Source organism: Orcinus orca, chromosome 7 (genome assembly GCF_937001465.1).
Source record: "Orcinus orca chromosome 7, mOrcOrc1.1, whole genome shotgun sequence".
Classification (NCBI taxonomy): domain Eukaryota; kingdom Metazoa; phylum Chordata; class Mammalia; order Artiodactyla; family Delphinidae; genus Orcinus; species Orcinus orca.
This window is the reverse complement of record NC_064565.1, coordinates 105,362,181-105,381,159: the sequence shown is the minus strand read 5'-3', so window position 1 is coordinate 105,381,159 and position 18,979 is coordinate 105,362,181. Positions and strand designations below refer to the sequence as shown.

General features: G+C 41.6%; 2 protein-coding genes across 3 annotated transcripts in view; both read right to left on the bottom strand.

Annotated features, from left to right (window-relative positions):
* The window catches only part of MOGAT1 (monoacylglycerol O-acyltransferase 1), a 28,286-nt gene extending 19,385 nt beyond the window's left edge, over positions 1–8,901 (bottom strand). The window contains exon 1 of one of the 2 annotated variants that reach the window (XM_033426753.2): positions 8,668–8,901. In XM_033426753.2, the coding sequence (XP_033282644.1) occupies positions 8,668–8,761 (94 nt within the window). In that variant the 5' untranslated portion in view covers positions 8,762–8,901. The remainder of the gene's footprint in view (positions 1–8,667) is intronic. The other variant, XM_004262652.4, reaches the window with a different exon arrangement.
* A 1,255-nt stretch (positions 8,902–10,156) lies between these two features.
* LOC101276047 (glycerol kinase-like) lies at positions 10,157–12,118 on the bottom strand. The gene has a single exon (XM_033423149.2). The coding sequence runs from the start codon at positions 11,998–12,000 to the stop codon at positions 10,345–10,347; it is 1,656 nt and encodes a 551-aa protein (XP_033279040.1). The 5' UTR covers positions 12,001–12,118; the 3' UTR covers positions 10,157–10,344.
* Between the last annotated feature and the right edge of the window lie 6,861 nt (positions 12,119–18,979).

Genomic DNA, 18,979 nt, shown 5'->3' with positions numbered 1-18,979 from the left:
AGAACAAATCTACTTATGTAAGAATATTCTCATCTTTAACATGATTCTATTAAATCTGATGAGCAAACTCCATCAGAAAAACATTGTGAAAACTAGTGGAAGTTTACTTACTTGCGTTAAGTAGCGACCAGTGACTAATTAAGAAATAATTTAAAATATTTAACTTGTATGTGTATCCTTTCCACTTGTATCCAAGAAGTTTTCATTTTTCCCCCTAGGAAAACTGTTTCTATACTTATTTTAACCATTTAACATAGTATGGAGAAAGAAAACAACAGAGAGGCAAGCAAAATCCTTTAGCACGTCACATTCTTTTCCTTTTTATTCCTGAGGCATTGTATTTCAAAACGTCAATCGGTGTCATCTGCTGAGTATAAGAATGTAAGTATAACATTCCTCTAATTTTTAAAATTCCTGCTTTAAGAAAACTTGCCTTCCAGAGTTTCTTAGGATGAGGATGGGGCTAAAAGACAAATCTCAGAACACTTTGCAGAATTTTTCAGCCTAGTATCCCTCATATGTGGGTCTGCTCCATATCGCCTTTAAAAATTATTGCCATACAAGGATCTGCATTTTTCTTGTTTAAAAGTGAATTCATTACTGGACCTATTTCTTTGCCTAATGAAGTCAAATAAATTATAACAAGGATCCAGTTGAAACCAGTCTCATTTTCATACTATTTCAGAAAGCTTTACAAGCTGAAGGACGAAAGAAGCACAAATACTTTGTATACCTACAAACTGAAAAACACATAAATAATCCATGATAAAAGAGGCACAGTAGTGTTTACGCAAGTCCAGGAATCTAGTATGAATCACTAGAGTGAATGTTACAATGTGCTCCCTCAAAATTTTCCAGATTAAGGGAGACTAAAAAGATGTAACTACATACAACATGTGGGTTCCTTTGCGATAAAGGACATCAGCGGGACAATCGCTGAAATATGAATAGGACCTCTGGATTAGGTCATAGTACAGCAACACTGTTATTTTTCTGATTTGGATAATTGTACTGTGGTTATGTAAGAGATATATATTAGGAAATATGTGCGGAAGTGCTTAAGGATAAAGGCAGACCATGTCTGCAACTTACTCTTAAAGAGTTCAGATGATGATGGTGATGATATACATGTGTGAGAGAGAAAGATAAAGGAAACATGGTAAAATGTTAACATTTGGGGAATTTGATGAAGAAATACAGAAAATTACCAAAAAACTTACAGTTATTATTTTTGAAGTTACTTCAAAATAAAAAGTGAAAACAATTTTAAGGGCCCTCCCTGACACCTACAGAACCAAAATCTCTGGGGAATTTGCATTTTAACAAGTCCCCAGGTGATTCTTCGATATACTCTAAAGTTGAAAACTTCTGATATAAATAAACTCAACAGTGGAAGACAGCATTTTTTGATGTCAATTTTCTCCAAATTAAACTATAAACTAATCTCAATCAAAAAGCAATTCCAATGAAAACCCCAGCAGGCTTTTTAGTATAAACGGACAAACCAATTCTAAAATGCATATGAAAATGTAAAGAACCTATAATAGTCAAAACAACTCTGAAGAAAAGAACAAAGCTTGAGGGCTAACACTACCTGATTTCATGAATTATTATAAAGTCACAGTAATCAAAACAACATGGTAATGGCATCAAGATAGATAAACAGATTAATAGTACAGAATAATCCAGAAATAAATCCACACATATATGGACAACTGATTTTTGACAAAAGCACAAGCCCAATGCAGTAAAGAAAAAACAGCTTTTTTTTTCTTTTGAACAACAGAGCTGCAACAATTAAACATATGCCAAAAAAATGAACTTGGACCTTGTACTATATACAAAAATGAACCCAAAATGGATCATAGATCTATATGTAAAACCTAAAACTATAAAACTTGTAGAAAACGTAGAAAATCTTTGTGAACTGGGATTAAGCAAAGATTTCTTAGATATAACACCAAAAACACAATCCATAGAGAAAATATGGATACGTTAGACTTCACCAAAATTTAAAATTTCTGCTCTTCAGATACACAAAAGATAACCCATAGACTGGAAGAAAAGAATCTATGCAAAGTGTATGCCTGATAAAGGACGTGTATCCCGAAGAACACAAACTCTCAAAACTCAATAATAGGAAAGCAAGCAACCCAATCAAAAATGCGCAAAAGATTTAAACAGGTACTTCAACCAAGAAAACATACAGGGACTTCCCTGGTGGCACAGTGGTTAGGAATCTGCCTGCCAATGCAGGGGACACGGGTTCGAGCCCTGGTCTGGCAAGATCCTACATGCCGCAGAGCAACTAAGCCCATGAGCCACAACTCCTGAGCCCGTGTGCCACAACTACTGAAGCCTGCCTGCCTAGAGGCCATGCTCCACAACAAGAGAAGCCACCGCAATGAGAAGCCTGCACACCACAACAAAGAGTAGCCCCCGCTCACCACAACTAGAGAAATGCCGTGCGCAGCAAAGAATACCCAACACAGCCAAAAATAAATAAATAAAACAAATAAATTTATATTAAAAAAATGAAATAAGACTAAATTAAAAGATTATTAAAAAAAGAAAACATACAAATGGCAAACAAGCACATGAAAAGATGTTCAACATCATTAGACACCAGGGAAATGTGAACGAAAGCTACAATGAGAGACACCACTACACACCCGTTAAAGTTGCAAAGATTAAAAGGACTGCCTATATCAAATGATGGCAAGGATATGGAGCAACTGGAACTCTCATACGGTGCTGGTGGGAATGTAAACTGGTACAACAACTCGGGAAGAAAGTTTGGCGATTTCTGAAAAAGTTAAACCTGCTCCTACCATAACATGATCAACCGTTCCATTCCTAGGTTTACCCAAGAATAAAGAAAGTATACATTCGTTAAGACTTGTAGGTAGGGCTTCCCTGGTGGCGCAGTGGTTGACAGTCCGCCTGCCGATGAGGGGACGCGGGTTCGTGCGCCGGTCCGGGAAGATCCCACATGCCGCGGAGCGGCTGGGCCCGTGAGCCATGGCCGCTGAGCCTGCGCGTCTGGAGCCTGTGCTCCGCAAAGGGAGAGGCCACAACAGTGAGAGGCCCGCATACCGCAAAAAAAAAAAAAAAAAAAAAAAAGACTTGTAGGTAGAAGTTCACGGCAGTATTACTGATAATAGCTACAACGCAAATATTCATGAATACATGAATGAACAAACAAATTGCAATATATTCACTCACTAGAATACCACTCTGAAACAAAAAAGCTATGAACTACTTAATACACATACAAAAAGAATGAATCTCAAAATAATTATATTCAGTGAAAGAAGCCAGACCAAAAAAAAAAAAAAGAGTACGTATGCTGTGTCTCCATTTATATAAAACACTAGAAAATGCAAACTAGTATTATGAATGACAGCAACCACATTAAGTGGATGCTTGTAGATGGGAGAAGGAGGGCTTACAAAATGGATATGAGAAACCTTTGGGGATGATGGCTATATTTACTATCTTAATTGTGGCAGTATTTTTTTCAGGTGTGCATATGTGACAACTTAAACTGTACACATTAAATATGTGCAGTGGGAATTCCCTGACAGTCCAGTGGTTAGGACTCTGAGCTTTCACTGCCAAAGGCCCTTGTTCAATCCCTGGTTGGGGGTCTAAGATCCCACAAGCTGCACGGCACAGTCAAAAAATAAAATAAAATAAATATGTGCAGTTAACTGTTTGACAGTGTCGCAATAAGGCTGCTTAAATAAATAAGTAAATAAATAGACCCATTCATTAAAAGATCACAGTCTCACCACATGGTCTTAGGTAAGATACATACCTCTTGAGCTTCAGTTTTCTCACCTAAAAAAAATAAATCTAATAATCCCTGCCACAAGGAGTTGTAGATAGAGGATGGTCAATAAATGTTGGCCCTCTCTTTTTCAGTTTTCCACTTTTCAGTTAGCAGGTTGGTAGCACACAAGCTAGTAAGTAATGTTTCAGTTTCTTGAATATTAAGATTGGAAGATAGGTGATCCAGCAATTCCACTTCCCAGCATTTACTGAAGGAAATGAAATCACTATCTGGAAAAGATATCTGCACCCCGTCATGTTCACGGCAGCATTATTTACAATAGTCAAGACGTGGAAACAACTAGTGTCCATCAACAGACGAATGGATACAGAAAATGTGATATATACTACATATATGAAATAGAATATTATTCAGCCATGGAAAGGAAATCCTGCCATTAGTGACAACATGGATAGACCTTTATGCTAAGTGGACTCAGTGAGGCAGAGAAGGACAAATACATAATCTTACATGTGTGGACAAACAAACAAAACAAAAGAACAAGCTCATAGATACAGAGAACAGATTGGTGGTTGCCAAAGGTGGAGGTATGCGGGGGGCCGGGGGAGGTAAAATGAGTAAAATTGATCAAAACGTAAAAACTTTCACTTATAAGATAAATAAGTCCTGGGCATGTAATGTACAGCATGGTGACTACAGTTAACAATACTGTATTGCATATTTGAAAGTTGCTGAGAGTAAATCTTAAAGATCTCAACATAAGAGAAAAAAAAATGTGTGGTAATGGATTTTAACTAAACTTACTGTGGAAATCATTTTGCAATAGACATATATCAAATTATTATGTCGCACACCTAAAAATAATACAATGTTATAAGATTGGAAGACAGGCACTTAACATTTATCTCAAGGAAACAGTATTTGATTTCATGACTAAATGAAACAGTTTGCTTTTTTTAAAAAAAAAAAAAAATCCCAAGTGCTAATAGCTTAAACTCATTTCCTGATGGTGGAAAGAAAAATGCATTCCAAGATTTTGATTTAGAGACTTTAAAATACATAGTTAATAAAACTTCTCTTATCACCATTGGAAGGAGATACTACATGAACTCCTTACTTTAAAATAATTAAAATGGAAAGAAATAGGTAAGCGTTTATACTGCCTTTACCATAAGAATTGAATTGTAGGGTAATCAATGGCCCTAGATGATGAGGAAAAATTATTCCTGGCATAAGTTCTAGTTAATATGTGAAGAATGAATGATAGAATATGAAAATTACCATTTTGTAGTCCCAAATAAAACAGTTAATTTGGTCAAGGATCATTAATGGAGACTAGGCGAAAGGTCAACGGTCAATAGGGAACTTTTATTTGCAGCATGTCAATTACCACCCCTCACATTACTTCCTACCTGTACCCACTGACCACTCTCATAAGGGACAGCTAGGCACTATGTGCATTCTGACATAACGCAACATGAGCACACGGCAGCACCTCGGCAAAGGACTTGCAAAAAGGTTTCACCTAAATCTAATCAAACCTTTAGCTCCAACTTCCATTTTAGAAGAAATACAGGGAATTGAGGAACATGTTAACCCTACAAAATAGCAATCAGAGAACTTCTGAAGACACATCTTGCAGGACAGATAACCCGGCTTCTTCAATGCTTCATTGGCAAGAAAACAAATGGGGGGGAAAACTGTTCTAAATTAAAAACTAAATGCAACCCAGGGGGCTTTTTTGGATCCTGATTCAAGTAAGTCACACATAAAAGTGTATTTGGGGCTCAATTTTAGGAAATATGCATATTGACTTGGTTTAGATGATTTTAAGCAATTAATGTTAATTATGCTACATGGGACAATGTTACTATAATTTTGTAAAATAATTTTATAATAGGCATACTAAAGTACTTGGGATTAAAATGCAATGTGATTTGCTTTAAAATATTTTTGCAAAATAGGTAAAACTAATATAGCAAATTGTTAAAATAATTATAAAGCCAAGTAATGGGTATATGGGAGTTTATACCCTTCTCTACTTTTCTGTATGTTTGGAATTTTTCATAATAAAATTTCCAAAATATATGATAATACAAAATAATATGCTCCTAGTAACACGAATGTCAAATGCATGCAATAAGAGCATTTAAATGAATTGTCTGTCAAGCCACTGTAGTTTGATTCAAATTAGGACTGGTGGGCCATGTCTAAAGTCATTAGTCCATTCCCATGTGACACATAAGGCTCTACCACCCACCTTGTGACCTTGAGCAGTTACTACACCTCCAAGCTCTATCTTTGGAAAATGAGTACAGGGGTTAGCCCCTACCTCTAGGGTCACTGTGGGGATTTACATACATGAGTTGATACAAATAGCGACATGTGGGGTGGACCACTTCCCTTTTGGGTGACAGAGTGAAGACATTCAGCCAGTACTTATTGTGTGCCTTCCATGGGCCAGGCACGGGCTGGGTACTCCCTCACTGAGCCTGTGAACTAGGATGTATCAGGGAGGAAGAAATTTTCCTCTACCCTCCTACGTTCCTCTGGCTGATCTAAGAATTAAATTGATGTGAGACAGATTAATGGGAGAAAATCAAACAAAATTTTAATGATATGTATGCCTGGGGGAGACCCAGGAAAACTGAGTAACTTGCCAAAACGGCCAAAACCCTCCCCTTAAATACCATCCTCAGGGCTTCCCTGGTGGCGCAGTGGTTGGGAGTCTGCCTGCCGATGCGGGGGACGCCGGTTCATGCCCTGGTCCGGGAAGATCCCACATGCCGCGGAGCGGCTGGGCCTGTGACCCATGGCCGCTGAGCCTGCGCGTCTGGAGCCTGTGCTCCGCAATGGGAGAGGCCCGCGTACCGCAAAAAAAAAAAAAAAAGAAAAAAATACCATCCTCAGCTAAAGACAAAAAAGGATATTGAAGGTGGGTTGAGTCAGTTATGGGAGGTTATGAGGAAAAGCACAGTAAGGAAGGGTAAGGTTTTATGCAAATTTAAGTCCCTGCCTCCTTCATTGGTAGGTTTTTAGAGATTTGGTCATCATCCTCTTCCTGGTACAGCAAGGGAGACACCCTTACAAATGGAGATTTCCCTTATAAATGTAAATGTTTCTTACAAAAGGGTAACTCCCACTAGGTTTTCAGAGTTTTTCCCATGTCTGCTGCTTCTTAGAAAATAACCAGCTTAAAATAATTAATATACCAAAGAAACATACTTGGGGCTGGCAAATTCTGCTCTCCTACAGATGGCCATAGAGACCTTTCTCAAGTAACCACAGACACACACAAATACAAGCAATGATAAGGGCCATGGAAGGAAAAGACAGTGGGCTATCAGAGATGTGCTGGCTGATGAGCAAGAAAGTCAGTCTCCAGTTTCAAGGCATTAAATTGGACAGCACAGTGGTTAAAGCAGGAACTCTGGGTAGAATATTTGGGTTTGCACCCAGCCCCTCCACCTCCTACTAACTGTGTGACCTTGAACAGTTCACTTCACCTCTTAGTTCCCTCAGCGGTACAATGAGCACAGGAAGACACAGTCCTTACCCCACAGGGCTGTTGTGAAGATTACATGGTTAATAGTGTATGGTGCTTAGAACTGTAGAGGTAGATGGCAAATGCCAAGATGTAGCTGGCAGAACAGTACCTGACACACACAAGGCCCGGGATAAGTGTAGCTGTTACCTCAATGGTACTTTGGCCTAGAGCAAAACAAAGTGTAATGCTGTCTCAACAGTTTGGCCTAGGAGGACTTAATGAGTTAATTATTTGAATTTCCTTTTTCAATAAACTCTAGCTGTACTTGGAGAGTTTATTAAAAAAAAAAAAATCCTGATGTGCAGGTTCCTTTCTGAAACAAATGAATTCAAAATTCTAGGGATAGAGCCTGGGTATCTTATTTTTTAGGAATTCCTCCAGTGACCTTAATGTGCAGCCAGGGTTGAGAACCACTGATCCAGGCATTCAAAATGTAAAATGGTTTCAAAATTGTAAACCTCTACAGTGTAATGAATTTATTATTACTGTGGCCTGGACAGTGTACCACCCATGAACTTATAGCACACAAATGACTTGGGCCTTCTGAAGAAAATTTAAGTTCCCAGTAATTCCTGTCCTCTTACACCCCCTCCTTTCCCCTGACCCTCCCCATGCCCCCACCCCCCTCAAGGGCAGAACAAACATCCAGAGAAAAAGCTTCCAGATAAGCCCCCTGCCCCATCTAGTGACTGGCTCCTGCACATTTCTACCTGGGCTTAATTTGGCAACTGGCTAGAACACACTCTCCTGGGTCGAATTATTTACAGAGAGAGGCCATCCAACCCAACCTAACGTGTGGTGCAGTCTTCTTTGCAGCAAGGTAGCTTTCTGCATCCGGAAAATCTTCAACACGGGAAAGCTAACGCAGATATTTGTTATGAGGGGGGGAGGATAAGGAAGGAATCAGGTTTCAAATCCTTGGGCATTGTTTTTCCATTTATGAATCGATAATTCAAGAAACGAGTTTATCGACTTTTGAGGGGCTTAAGTGCAACGTCCTATAGCTCGATTGGGTCGTGGTTACACTTGGCTGTATACATTTGTCAAAACTCATCGAGTTAAAATCTGTGCCTTTTACTGTGGGTAAAGTACACCTCGAGTTTTAAAAACAGCACAGGGGAAAATAAAGTTGCCAATCAGTGGCTTGCTACAAGGTTCACGTGGAAAGATGAATCAAAGAGGGGAGTCCTAAATTAGCTACAAATGCCCTCTGTGACCTGCCTGCTCTGGCTTACAAGGGAATTAGTGATGTCCGGGAGGGGGGAGACGGAGCCCCAGGCACCGCGGTGTTTCGCCCGGATCTTGCGTGGCCGGGAGTCCTTACCGAGCAGAAGGAAGGACAGGACCCACTGCAGCACCGCCGCCGTCTGCAGCCGCCGCGCCAGCGGGATGTTGAGCGGCGCAAACTCGACCTTCATGGCCCGGCCGGAGCGAGGACTGCGCCGAGCGCTGCCGCCTGGGACCTCGCTGCTCCGCGGCGCCTGCCGGGTGTGCGCTGCCTGCCGGCCCAGCGCCCAGCACCCCGGCGCAGAGGAGGCGGCGACCGCCCCGGAGTGGGCGCGGACTGGACTTAGTCTTGGGTGGGAGGGCGCGCCGGGGCTGAGGCTGGAGGCTGCCAATCACGCGCCCGGGCTCGGGAGCAGCTGCGGCGCCCGGGGCGCATTGGCTGGCGCGCCGCATTGGGCACAAGGGTGGACGAGAGGGGTCACCTGGCACCCTGCCAGAGCTCGGCGACGCGGGCTCCTGCAACTTCGCCCAAGACCTGGGATCTCCACCGGGCTGGTTGATTCAACGGGTGGATTACTGTGCGCGAGGCTTCAGCATGCGCCTTTAAACCCACCTCTTCCTCCGAGGGTGTCTGCAGCTGGGAAAGGGTTAGGATCTCCCACCAGCTGGAGGAAGGCGCAGGAGTTAGGTTCTCTGGAGCTTGGTACCCATCTGTTTGTTGGTCTGTGTTCCCCACACCACCCCCAAACTCTGGGGCCTCCTCATCTTTGTGTCTCAGATTCCTATACGAATCTTGGAAAACTTTCGCTTATTCATTCAAAGGACATTTATTGAATACCTCCCACGTGCCGGGAACCATTCTGGGCGCTGGGGATACACTCAGTAACCAAGTCATTCATCGATTCCCAGAGGGTACAAATTATGGGGGGGTGGAGCATAAGGAAAATAACCACACAGTTGGGTGTGTAATTGCAAAGTAAAATGCTACTATGAGTGAATGAGAAGGTTCTAGGACTTAGACTGGAAGGTCAGTCTCAGAAGAAGTGACCTTGACTTTAATTATAACGGTGAATCTAATTCAAGCAAAGGGAAGCACATGTGCAAAGGTCCTGTGGCTGAAAGTCAAAGAAGACCAAAATAGTGGGAGCTCAGGGAACAAGGAGGAGAATGGAGTGAAATGAGTCAAAAATGGTAGCCAAGGACCAGATCCTTGCAGGCTGTGTTTAGGGTTCAAGTCTTTACCCTAAGATTTGCCAGTGAAGGGTTTCAATTATGTGTTAAATAAATGGATGGATTCTAAATTGTGCCTCATGCTGTGAGCGCCCACTACATTTTCTTTGTAAATCTTCCTGTATAGTTGACCAACACCAAGTGGCAGGTAGCTGTCAAGTCATTGCTAGAAGGGATCTGGAAGAGGGCAAAACAGCAGAGTTGACTACCCATCCCCCCACCATGCCCCTTTCTCCTTCAACGTTTTAATAGAAAGTTAGATTAAAAATAACAACCACTGGGTAGTTCAGGGGAGCTGTTTGTGACTTTTTGTATGCAAAACTTGCGGTTGTTTTTTTTTGGTTCCTAATTGAGAAATCACTGTTTTGTGTGTGCCGCATTTTCTTTATTTCAAGCCACAGGTCTACTTGGAGGGTCATGCAGCAAGTGGCTTACAAATAAAATCAGAGTCTATGAATAGTGTCAGCACATTAAAAGACAGAACCACTGAATTTTCTTGTCAGGTAAAGAGCTCACATCTTTGGAATCCATGACTTGGTATTATTTATGGCACACCTGAGAGGTACCTTGCTCCGATTAACATTACCATGCTACTCACTATAAAAAAGCCCAAGGGTAAACTACTGAAGATGCTAGGGTCACCATTTTCCGAAGACTGAGTGCTAACCCAACCCATGGACTTCATCACAGCTTTCTTCCATGTAGAATAACGAATTTCACTTTCCTTGGCGTTGATCTGAGGTTCAAACCGCTCCATCGTGACAGCTGACAAATCCTCAGGCTCGAGACTCCAAACGCCAACCCCTTCTGCAGCCCCGGCTGCCATGGCAGCTCCCAGGGCAGTTGTTTCAGGCATCAAGGGCTTCACTACTGGGATATACAGAATGTCTGCTTGTAGCTGCATAAGAATTTTGTTGTTGCTCATTCCTCCGTCTACCTGCAAATGGCTGAGTGCAATTCCACAGTCCCGGTTCATGGCATCCAAAACCTCTCGGGTTTGGAAACAAACAGCTTCTAATGAAGCAAAAGCAATATGGCATTTATTGGTGAATTGGGTGAGCCCACAGATGATCCCTCTTGCACTGGGCTCCCAATACGGTGCATATAGCCCTGAAAAGGCTGGGACAAAACAGCAGCCACAAGAGGAACCTACTTCTTTAGCAAGTTTTTCAATTTCCTCTGAGGTCTTTATAATTCCAAGATTGTCTCTGAGCCAGCGAACAGCAGCACCGGCTATAGCTACCGAACCTTCTAATGCATAATGTACTGGTTTGTCTCTTCCGAGTTTGTAAGCCACTGTGGTCAGAAGGCCATGTTCAGAAAATATACACTTATGGCCTGTATTACATAGTAAGAAACAGCCTGTTCCATACGTGTTTTTGGCTTGTCCATCCTGGAAGCACTGTTGTCCCACCAATGCAGCAGATTGGTCCCCCAAACACCCAGATATTGGCACACCTTCCAAGGCCCCAGCTTTCATTAGGCCATAGATCTCAGAAGAACTCCGGACATTTGGAAGAATTTTCATTGGAACTTGAAAAAATTCACAGAGCTCTTTATCCCATTCCAAAGAATGAATGTTGAAAAGCATCGTCCTGCTTGCATTTGTTACATCCGTACAATGGACGCCTCCACTGGCTCCTCCTGTCAAGCTCCAAATAAGCCATGAATCAATGGTCCCAAAAAGGGCTCTATCTTCTTCAACTGCCTTTTGAACTTTTCTCACGTTGGCAAGGAGCCAACGAAGTTTCACTGCACTGAAGTAGGTGCTAAGTGGAAGGCCTGTCTTGGTCTTGACAAAGTTATTATTTACTGGAATGCTTTTACGAAGACTCTCAACGGTAGATTGGGTTCTTAGATCAAGCCACACCACAGCATTGTAAAGAGGTTCTCCAGTTAACTTGTCCCAGACCACAGTGGTCTCCCTCTGGTTACTGATACCAATAGCTTTTATGTTAGAAGTATTGAGCTGTCCAAGTTTCTCACACGTTTTCTCTATACACTCACAGACGGACTGCAGGATTTCCTTAGGGTCTTGTTCTACCCATCCTTCTTTTGGAAACTCTTGTTTTATTTCCACTTGATGATAACTAAGTAGTTCGGCTGTTTTGGGATTGAAAACCAAAAAGCGCGTCGAGCTTGTGCTCTGGTCCACTGCTCCCACCAACTGCCCCAAAACTGCTTTCTTCGTGGCTGCCATGAAACTCGCTTAGGTCGGCGGGCTGGCGATAGCGTCCCGTTTCCCGGGTGACGGCGGCGGGAGGGGGAGGGGCGGACGGCGAGCCGGGAGGGCCAGCCAGCGCGCGGCCGTAGAACGCAGTATCGGCAAGGAGCTTCTCGCCCCGCCCCTCCCTCTTCTCTTCTAGATTCTTCTAGATTTCTTCCCTGCACCTTACCCCACTGGTAGTGGTGATGCGTTGAGTACACACCGTGTCAGACATTGTGCAGAGCCCTTCAGCAGCCTGAGCTTATCCTGGAGCAACCCCGCGAAATAACTGTTAGCTCATTCGGCAGTTAATGAAGGCCAGGCTCAAAGTCACACAGCTGGCAGAGTGAAGATTCAAATACGGTTTTGTCGTCTAAAACCTGGAAAGGAGTCATCCCTTCATCAGTTGACCCACACGTGGAACAAGTATGTAGGGAATGCCTGCTTTGCACCGGGCATTGCCCTGCGTGCCGATAGCACAAAGGTGAATTAAGACAGGGTCTCTGAGCCTTTGAGAATTCCCACGCATTCATTCATTGATTATCTATGGAAAGGCTGGTATGTGCTAAGCACTAGGTGAGGAGTGGAGATGGGCTGAATAAGATGGGATGAGTAAGAAAGGTCTCTGTCCTCGTGGGGTTCACGGTCTAGTGAGAGAAACAGAAAATAAACCAAATGTGTGCTAGTGCCCCGAAAGAAACATGCAAGTTCCAGTGATAGAGAATGAGCACCTAATTAGAAGAGACTGGAGGTAACAAGAGTGGAAGTGGGGAGACCCTAAGGAGGCTGTTGTAGGGCGAGAGTAGAGGATGGTGGCTTGGTCTACTGTGTTAGCAAAGGAGAATAGAGATGGATTTGACATAAGCCTGGGAGATGTGAATGGCAGGACTGATTGATTAATTGGATTCACAATCTATTAGGAGATAAGAAGAGCAGCATACCCGGAGCTCCTTCTCCTACTCACTTGGAGCTAACTCGTCTGATTCATGCTCTTGTCATCTTCCCCGGGCCCTCAGCAGGTAGAAAAGACCTGTCATACCCCATCGTAGCTCCTTTAAGCAAAGCAGGGACCCATGAGGGTCCATCACCATTTTAATGAACAACTAAATCATTCACTCATTTGTTTAACAGTCAACATATGTTTACTTGTGTACCAGGTTATTGGAGGTAAATGGTGAGAAAATTTTAATTCAACAAGCTATTCAAAACAACTTTTCTGTAGGAGTTTTGTTGATCTCTAGAAATAAAACTAATAGGAAAACATGAACCTTACACGTTTTCTTTCCAAACTACACATTTTGTGGAATAGGGAGCTTACAGCAGAGAAGATGAGGGATTTGCCCAAGGTACCCCAGCCAGTTACTGGCAAGGAGTAGACCTAGATCTCTTTACAACTCTACTAAAACAGATGAGCAGAAGCAATGTCGTGTAGGATCATGGTTTCAAACTTTGACTTTAGCAGGGGGATTTTTTTTAAATCTTCAAATAACTCCAATTTATAAAAGAAATCAAAGTGAAACTGCTCTTGTTGGAAATGAATGGGGATCCTGACTCCCACCTTCTCAGTATCTTCCTCCTTCCCAAGGTGTATCTTTAGCAAAGTGAAACTGATATCAAACAGTTACAGAACCTCTGAGGGATCAGCAAAACCCAGGTTGGAAACCACTTTTTTTTTTTTTTTTTTTTTGGTGGTGGTGGGTAGGCTAATATTTGGAGAAATACAAAGTTTAAACAGGGTTGCAGTTAAAAAACTATATGTGATATATACGCTTTACTCAGTGCTTACCATCTACCAGGTACTGGGCTACATGCTTTCTGTGCTGTGTTTGATTTAAGCCTCACAGCAACTCTCCAGGGTAGGTACTATTATTCCTTTACCAGTAAAGATAGTGAGGCTAGAGGTCAAGTTAATTGTTCACCTAGTAGGTAGTAAAACTAAGTTTCTGTTTTTTAAAAATAGGCTTGTCTGTTTCTAGAGCCTGAGCAAGTAACTGCCGTACTAAGCTCTTCCTCAAATGATACCACGAGGGAGGAAGGGGATATTGAAACAGAGGAACCGGTCACTGAACCTCTGGTAGAAGAATGCAGAGGACCAACTTTGTCATGGTTTGCGTTGGGGTTAGGTATTCATTCAGTCAACAAATATCGATATTTACCAGTCATATACTATGTGCTTGGCTTTGGGTACATATGAGTGAATAAAACATGCATAACTTTTCAATAATTCAACAAAAATTTATAAATCACCTCTGCCGTGGTTAAGTCCTGAAGTGGCCATGGTGATAGGAAATCAACACTGTCCGGTTTGAAGATCTGAGATTCCGGCGATCGAGTGTGGTTCCTCTTTCCACTTCTCAGCTCTAATTAAGGAATGAGAAGGTGATAGTTTAGATTGCCTTATAGATTACAAAAGCCTATCCTTGGAAATGAATAACTAAAAATCACTTCCTCTTTTTATTTTGTTTCCTGTGCATTTTACCATAGCTAACTCCTACTAACAAGAAGATGACGTTTTTCTATTTTACTGTAGTTTAAGTTAAAATGTTCCTTTCGTTAAGTTTAAAAGGAAACAGCATTCTCTCTAGATTGAGAGGCCTTAAAGGGGACAGTTTAGGACAAAGGTCACTGTTCTGGTTTTCATAAGATGCATTAGTCATAAAGATAATATTTCTCTCTCATTCACACACACACCACATAAACTGTGAACCCAACCATCACAGTTACCATAATTCATTGAGAGTGACTGGCTTGGGTTAAAGTCAAATAGAGGACCATCACTATGGTAATTCTGATGGAATGTCCTTCACGCAATTCTATTCTCAAGGCTCTTCTGAACAAAGTTCAAGAAATTTGCCCAGGCCCCTCTGTTTTCTTACTTTCTTCTCAATGAACTATGTTATCAATCTGACAGGGCTGGAGTATGTTTGTTCTGGGCAAAGTTTCAGGAGTCTTTCCCAAGAGAGTGAGACTTTGTAGCCACCATGATAATGGTCCGAAGTTTACCTTTCCTCTGTGTTTTCTTGTTGCTATAGGCACATACAAGTTCTCAGACTCTGTATACTATGCTTTCTTTTCACATTCTCCTTTGAAAGCTCCATTGATAGAGGTTCAATTTTTACCTTTCCATTAGTTAACGTTAATATTTGTTATTTGCTCTACAAAACAGGTGCTTCCATAGCTGCTCTTTTAAGCAATTATAATACTATGAACAATTACTCTGAGAAATTATTACGGTAATCACTAATATTTATGAAATGTCCTTTCCCTTCCCATGAACCTCTCTCCCCTTTTGTTTGCACCCAGCCTGGGAACCTACCTGGGGCCCCAGCAACCCAAACAAGGGAAAAACTAGGGGAAAGTGACTGGGAATGCCTACTGCAACCAACCTGGGTCCAGGACAGGCTCTTGAATGAAGCACTCAGCAACTCAAACAGCAGTGTCCTTGGAGGCGTGGCAAAGCAGGCTCCATCATTTACTTCCAGTTTCCAAGAAGGTCCAATCCAATGGATGGGCTTTCACTCACGTTTGTATCTTTCTGGTTGTTTATGGTTACTTGGTATATGACCTGTTGATTCCTCGGATCTATTATTATTACTTTTTGCCCCAACACATGCCATTTCCCCAGCCTGGCTGCTATCATTTCTCCTCTGGATTATTGCAACCTCCTAAGTGATTTCCGTGCCTTGAGTTTTGCCCCTTGAACTACCACCCCTAATCCCTTCTCCACAATGTACCCAAAGTGACCTTTCCAAAATACCAAGTCAATCATGTCATTTCTCTGCTTAAAATCTTTTTTAAGATAAAGTCCAAACTCTAATGTAGTCCTAAAAATTTCAGGGTAATCTACAAAGGGATTAGAATGCCCCAGGAGACTTACAGGAAACGCATAAAAGATTTCAGCCAGAACAGAACTCGTTTTGGATACATAGCAATTACAACAAAGTCAGTTATTGTAAATTGTATCATCTATCACCTCAGTTTGCAACAGCAACCCCACTTTTACTAAGCTTAATAATAGAGCAAATTAATAGTCTCCGATCACTTGGATTGTTACCTGGAATATAAATGTCTAATATTCAAAAGTACTTAGCGTGTTTCAAATTGTTTCCACATACTTTATCCCCAAACCATCTGGAGAGGTCCTACCCTCACTTTATGAATGAGGAAGTGGACACTGTTTGTTTTAGGAGAAGAAATTACAGACATAAAAGCTTACCACTTTATTCTTTTTTCCCTAATCAGAATTTTTGCATATGTTTCTTTTTCTTTTTTTTTCTTTTTTTTTTGTGGTATGCTGGCCTCTCACTGTTGTGGCCTCTCCCGTTGTGGAGCACAGGCTCCAGACGCGCAGGCTCAGCGGCCATGGCTCACGGGCCCAGCCGCTCCACGGCATGTGGGATCTTCCCGGACCGGGGCACGAACCTGTGTCCCTGCATCGGCAGGCGGACTCTCAACCACTCACCACCAGAGAAGCCCATATGTTTCTATTTTTATCGAGGTATAGTTGATGTACAATGTTATATAAGTTTCCAATGTACAACATAGTGATTCACAATTTTTAAAGGTTATACTCCATTTATAGTTATTATAAAATATTGGCTATATTCCTTGTGCTGTACAATATATCTTTGTAGCTTATTTATTTTATACATAATAGTTTGTACCTCTTAATCCCCTACCCCTATGTTGCCCCCCCGTTCCCTCTTCCCCACTGGTAACCGCTAATTTGTTTCCTATGGCTGTGAGTTTGTCTCTTTTTTGTTATAGTCACTCATTTTATTTTATTTATTTATTTAACATCTTTATTGGAGTATAATTGTTTTACAATGGTGTGTTAGTTTCTGCTTTATAACAAAGTGAATCAGTTATACATATACATATGTTCCCATATCCCCTCCCTCTTGCACCTCCCTCCCACCCTCCCTATCTCACCCCTCTAGGTGGTTACAAAGCACCGAGCTGATCTCCCTGTGCTATGCGGCTGCTTCCCACTAGGTATCTATTCTACATTTCGTAGTATACATAAGTCTATGCCACTCTCTCACTTCGTACCAGCTTACCCTTCCCCCTCCCCATGTCCTCAAGCCCATTCTCTATGTCTACGTCTTTATTCCTGTCCTGCCCCTAGATTCTTTATAACTTTTTTTTTTTTTTAGATTCCATATATATGTGTTAGCATATGGTATCTGTTTTGCTCTTTCTGACTTACTTCACTCTGTATGACAGTCTCTGGGTCCATCCACCTCACTACAAATAACTCAATTTCGTTTATTTTATGACTGAGTAATATTCCATTGTATATACATGCTACATCTTCTTTATCCATTCTTCTGTCGATGGCCACTTAGGTTGCTTCCATGTCCTGGCTATTGTAAATAGTGCTGCAATGAACATTGTGGTACATGACTCTTTTTGAATTACGGTTTTCTCAGGGTGTATGCCCAGTAGTGGATTGCTGGGTCGTATGGCAGTTCTATTTTTAGTTTTTTAAGGAACCTCCATACTGTTCTCCATAGTGACTGTATCAATTTACATTCCCACCAACAGTGCAAGAGAGTTCCCTTTTCTACACACCCTCTAGACCAGCACCTATTGTTTGTAGATATTTTGATGATGGCCATTCTGACTGGTGTGAGGTGATACCTCATTGTAGTTTTGATGTGCATTTCTCTAATGATTAGTGATGTTGAGCATTCTTTCATGTGTTTGTTGTCAATCAGTATATCTTCTTTGGAGAAATCTATTTAGGTCTTCTGACCATTTTTGGATTGGGTTTTTTTGTTTTTTTGTTATTGAGCTGCATGAGCTGCTTATAAATTTTGGAGATTAATCCTTTGTCAGTTGCTTCATTTGCAAATATTTTCTCCCATTCTGAGGGTTGTCTTTTCATCTTGTTTATGGTTTCCTTTGTTGTGCAAAAGCTTTGAAGTTTCATTAGGTCCCATTTGTTTACTTTTGTTTTTATTTCCATTTCTCTAGGATGTGGGTCAAAAAGGATCTTGCTGTGATTTATGTCTAGAGTGTTCTGCCTATGTTTTCCTCTAAGAGTTTTAAAGTATCTTGCCTTACATTTAGGTCTGTAATCCAATTTAAATTTATTTTTGTGTACGGTGTTAGGGAGTGTTCTAATTTCATTCTTTTACATGTAGCTGTCCAGTTTTCCAAGCAGCACTTATTGAAGAGGCTGTCTTTTCTCCATTGTATATTCTTGCTTCCTTTATCAAAAATAAGGTGACCAGGGTATCCCTGGTGGCGCAGTGGTTGAGAGTCTGCCTGCCGATGCAGGAGACACGCGTTCATGTCCCGGTCCAGGAGGATCCCATATGCTGCGGAGCGGCTGGGCCCGTGAGCCATGGCCACTGAGCCTGCGCATCCGGAGCCTGTGCTCCGCAACGGGAGAGGCCACAACAGTGAGAGGCCCGTGTACCACAAAAAAACAAACAACAACAACAACAAAATAAATAAGGTGGCCATATGTGAGTGGGTTTATCTCTGGGCTTTCTATCCTGTTCCATTGATCTGTATTTTTGTTTTTGTACCTGTACCATACTGTCTTGATTACTGTAGCTTTGTATGATAGTCTGAAGTCTGGGAGCCTGATTCTTCCAGCTGCGTTTTTCTTTCTCAAAGATTGCTTTGGCTATTCGGGGTCTTTTTTGTTTCCATACAAATTGTGAAATTTTTTGTTCTAGTTCTGTGAAAAATGCCATTGGTAGTTTGATAGGGATTGCATTGAATCTGTAGATTGCTTTGGGTAGTATAGACATTTTCACAATGTTGATTCTTCCAATCCAAGAACATGGTATATCTATCCATCTGTTTGTATCATCTTTAATTTCTTTCATCAGTGTCCTATAGTTTTCTGCATACAGGTCTTTTGTCTCCTTAGGTAGGTTTATTCCTAGGTATTTTATTCTTTTTGTTGCAGTGGTAAATGGGAGTGTTTCCTTAATTACTCTTTCAGATTTTTCAT

Excerpts from the sequence above, each read along its gene's own strand:
- LOC101276047 (XM_033423149.2), bottom strand. The coding sequence starts at position 12,000 with ATGGCAGCCACGAAGAAAGCAGTTTTGGGGCAGTTGGTGGGAGCAGTG.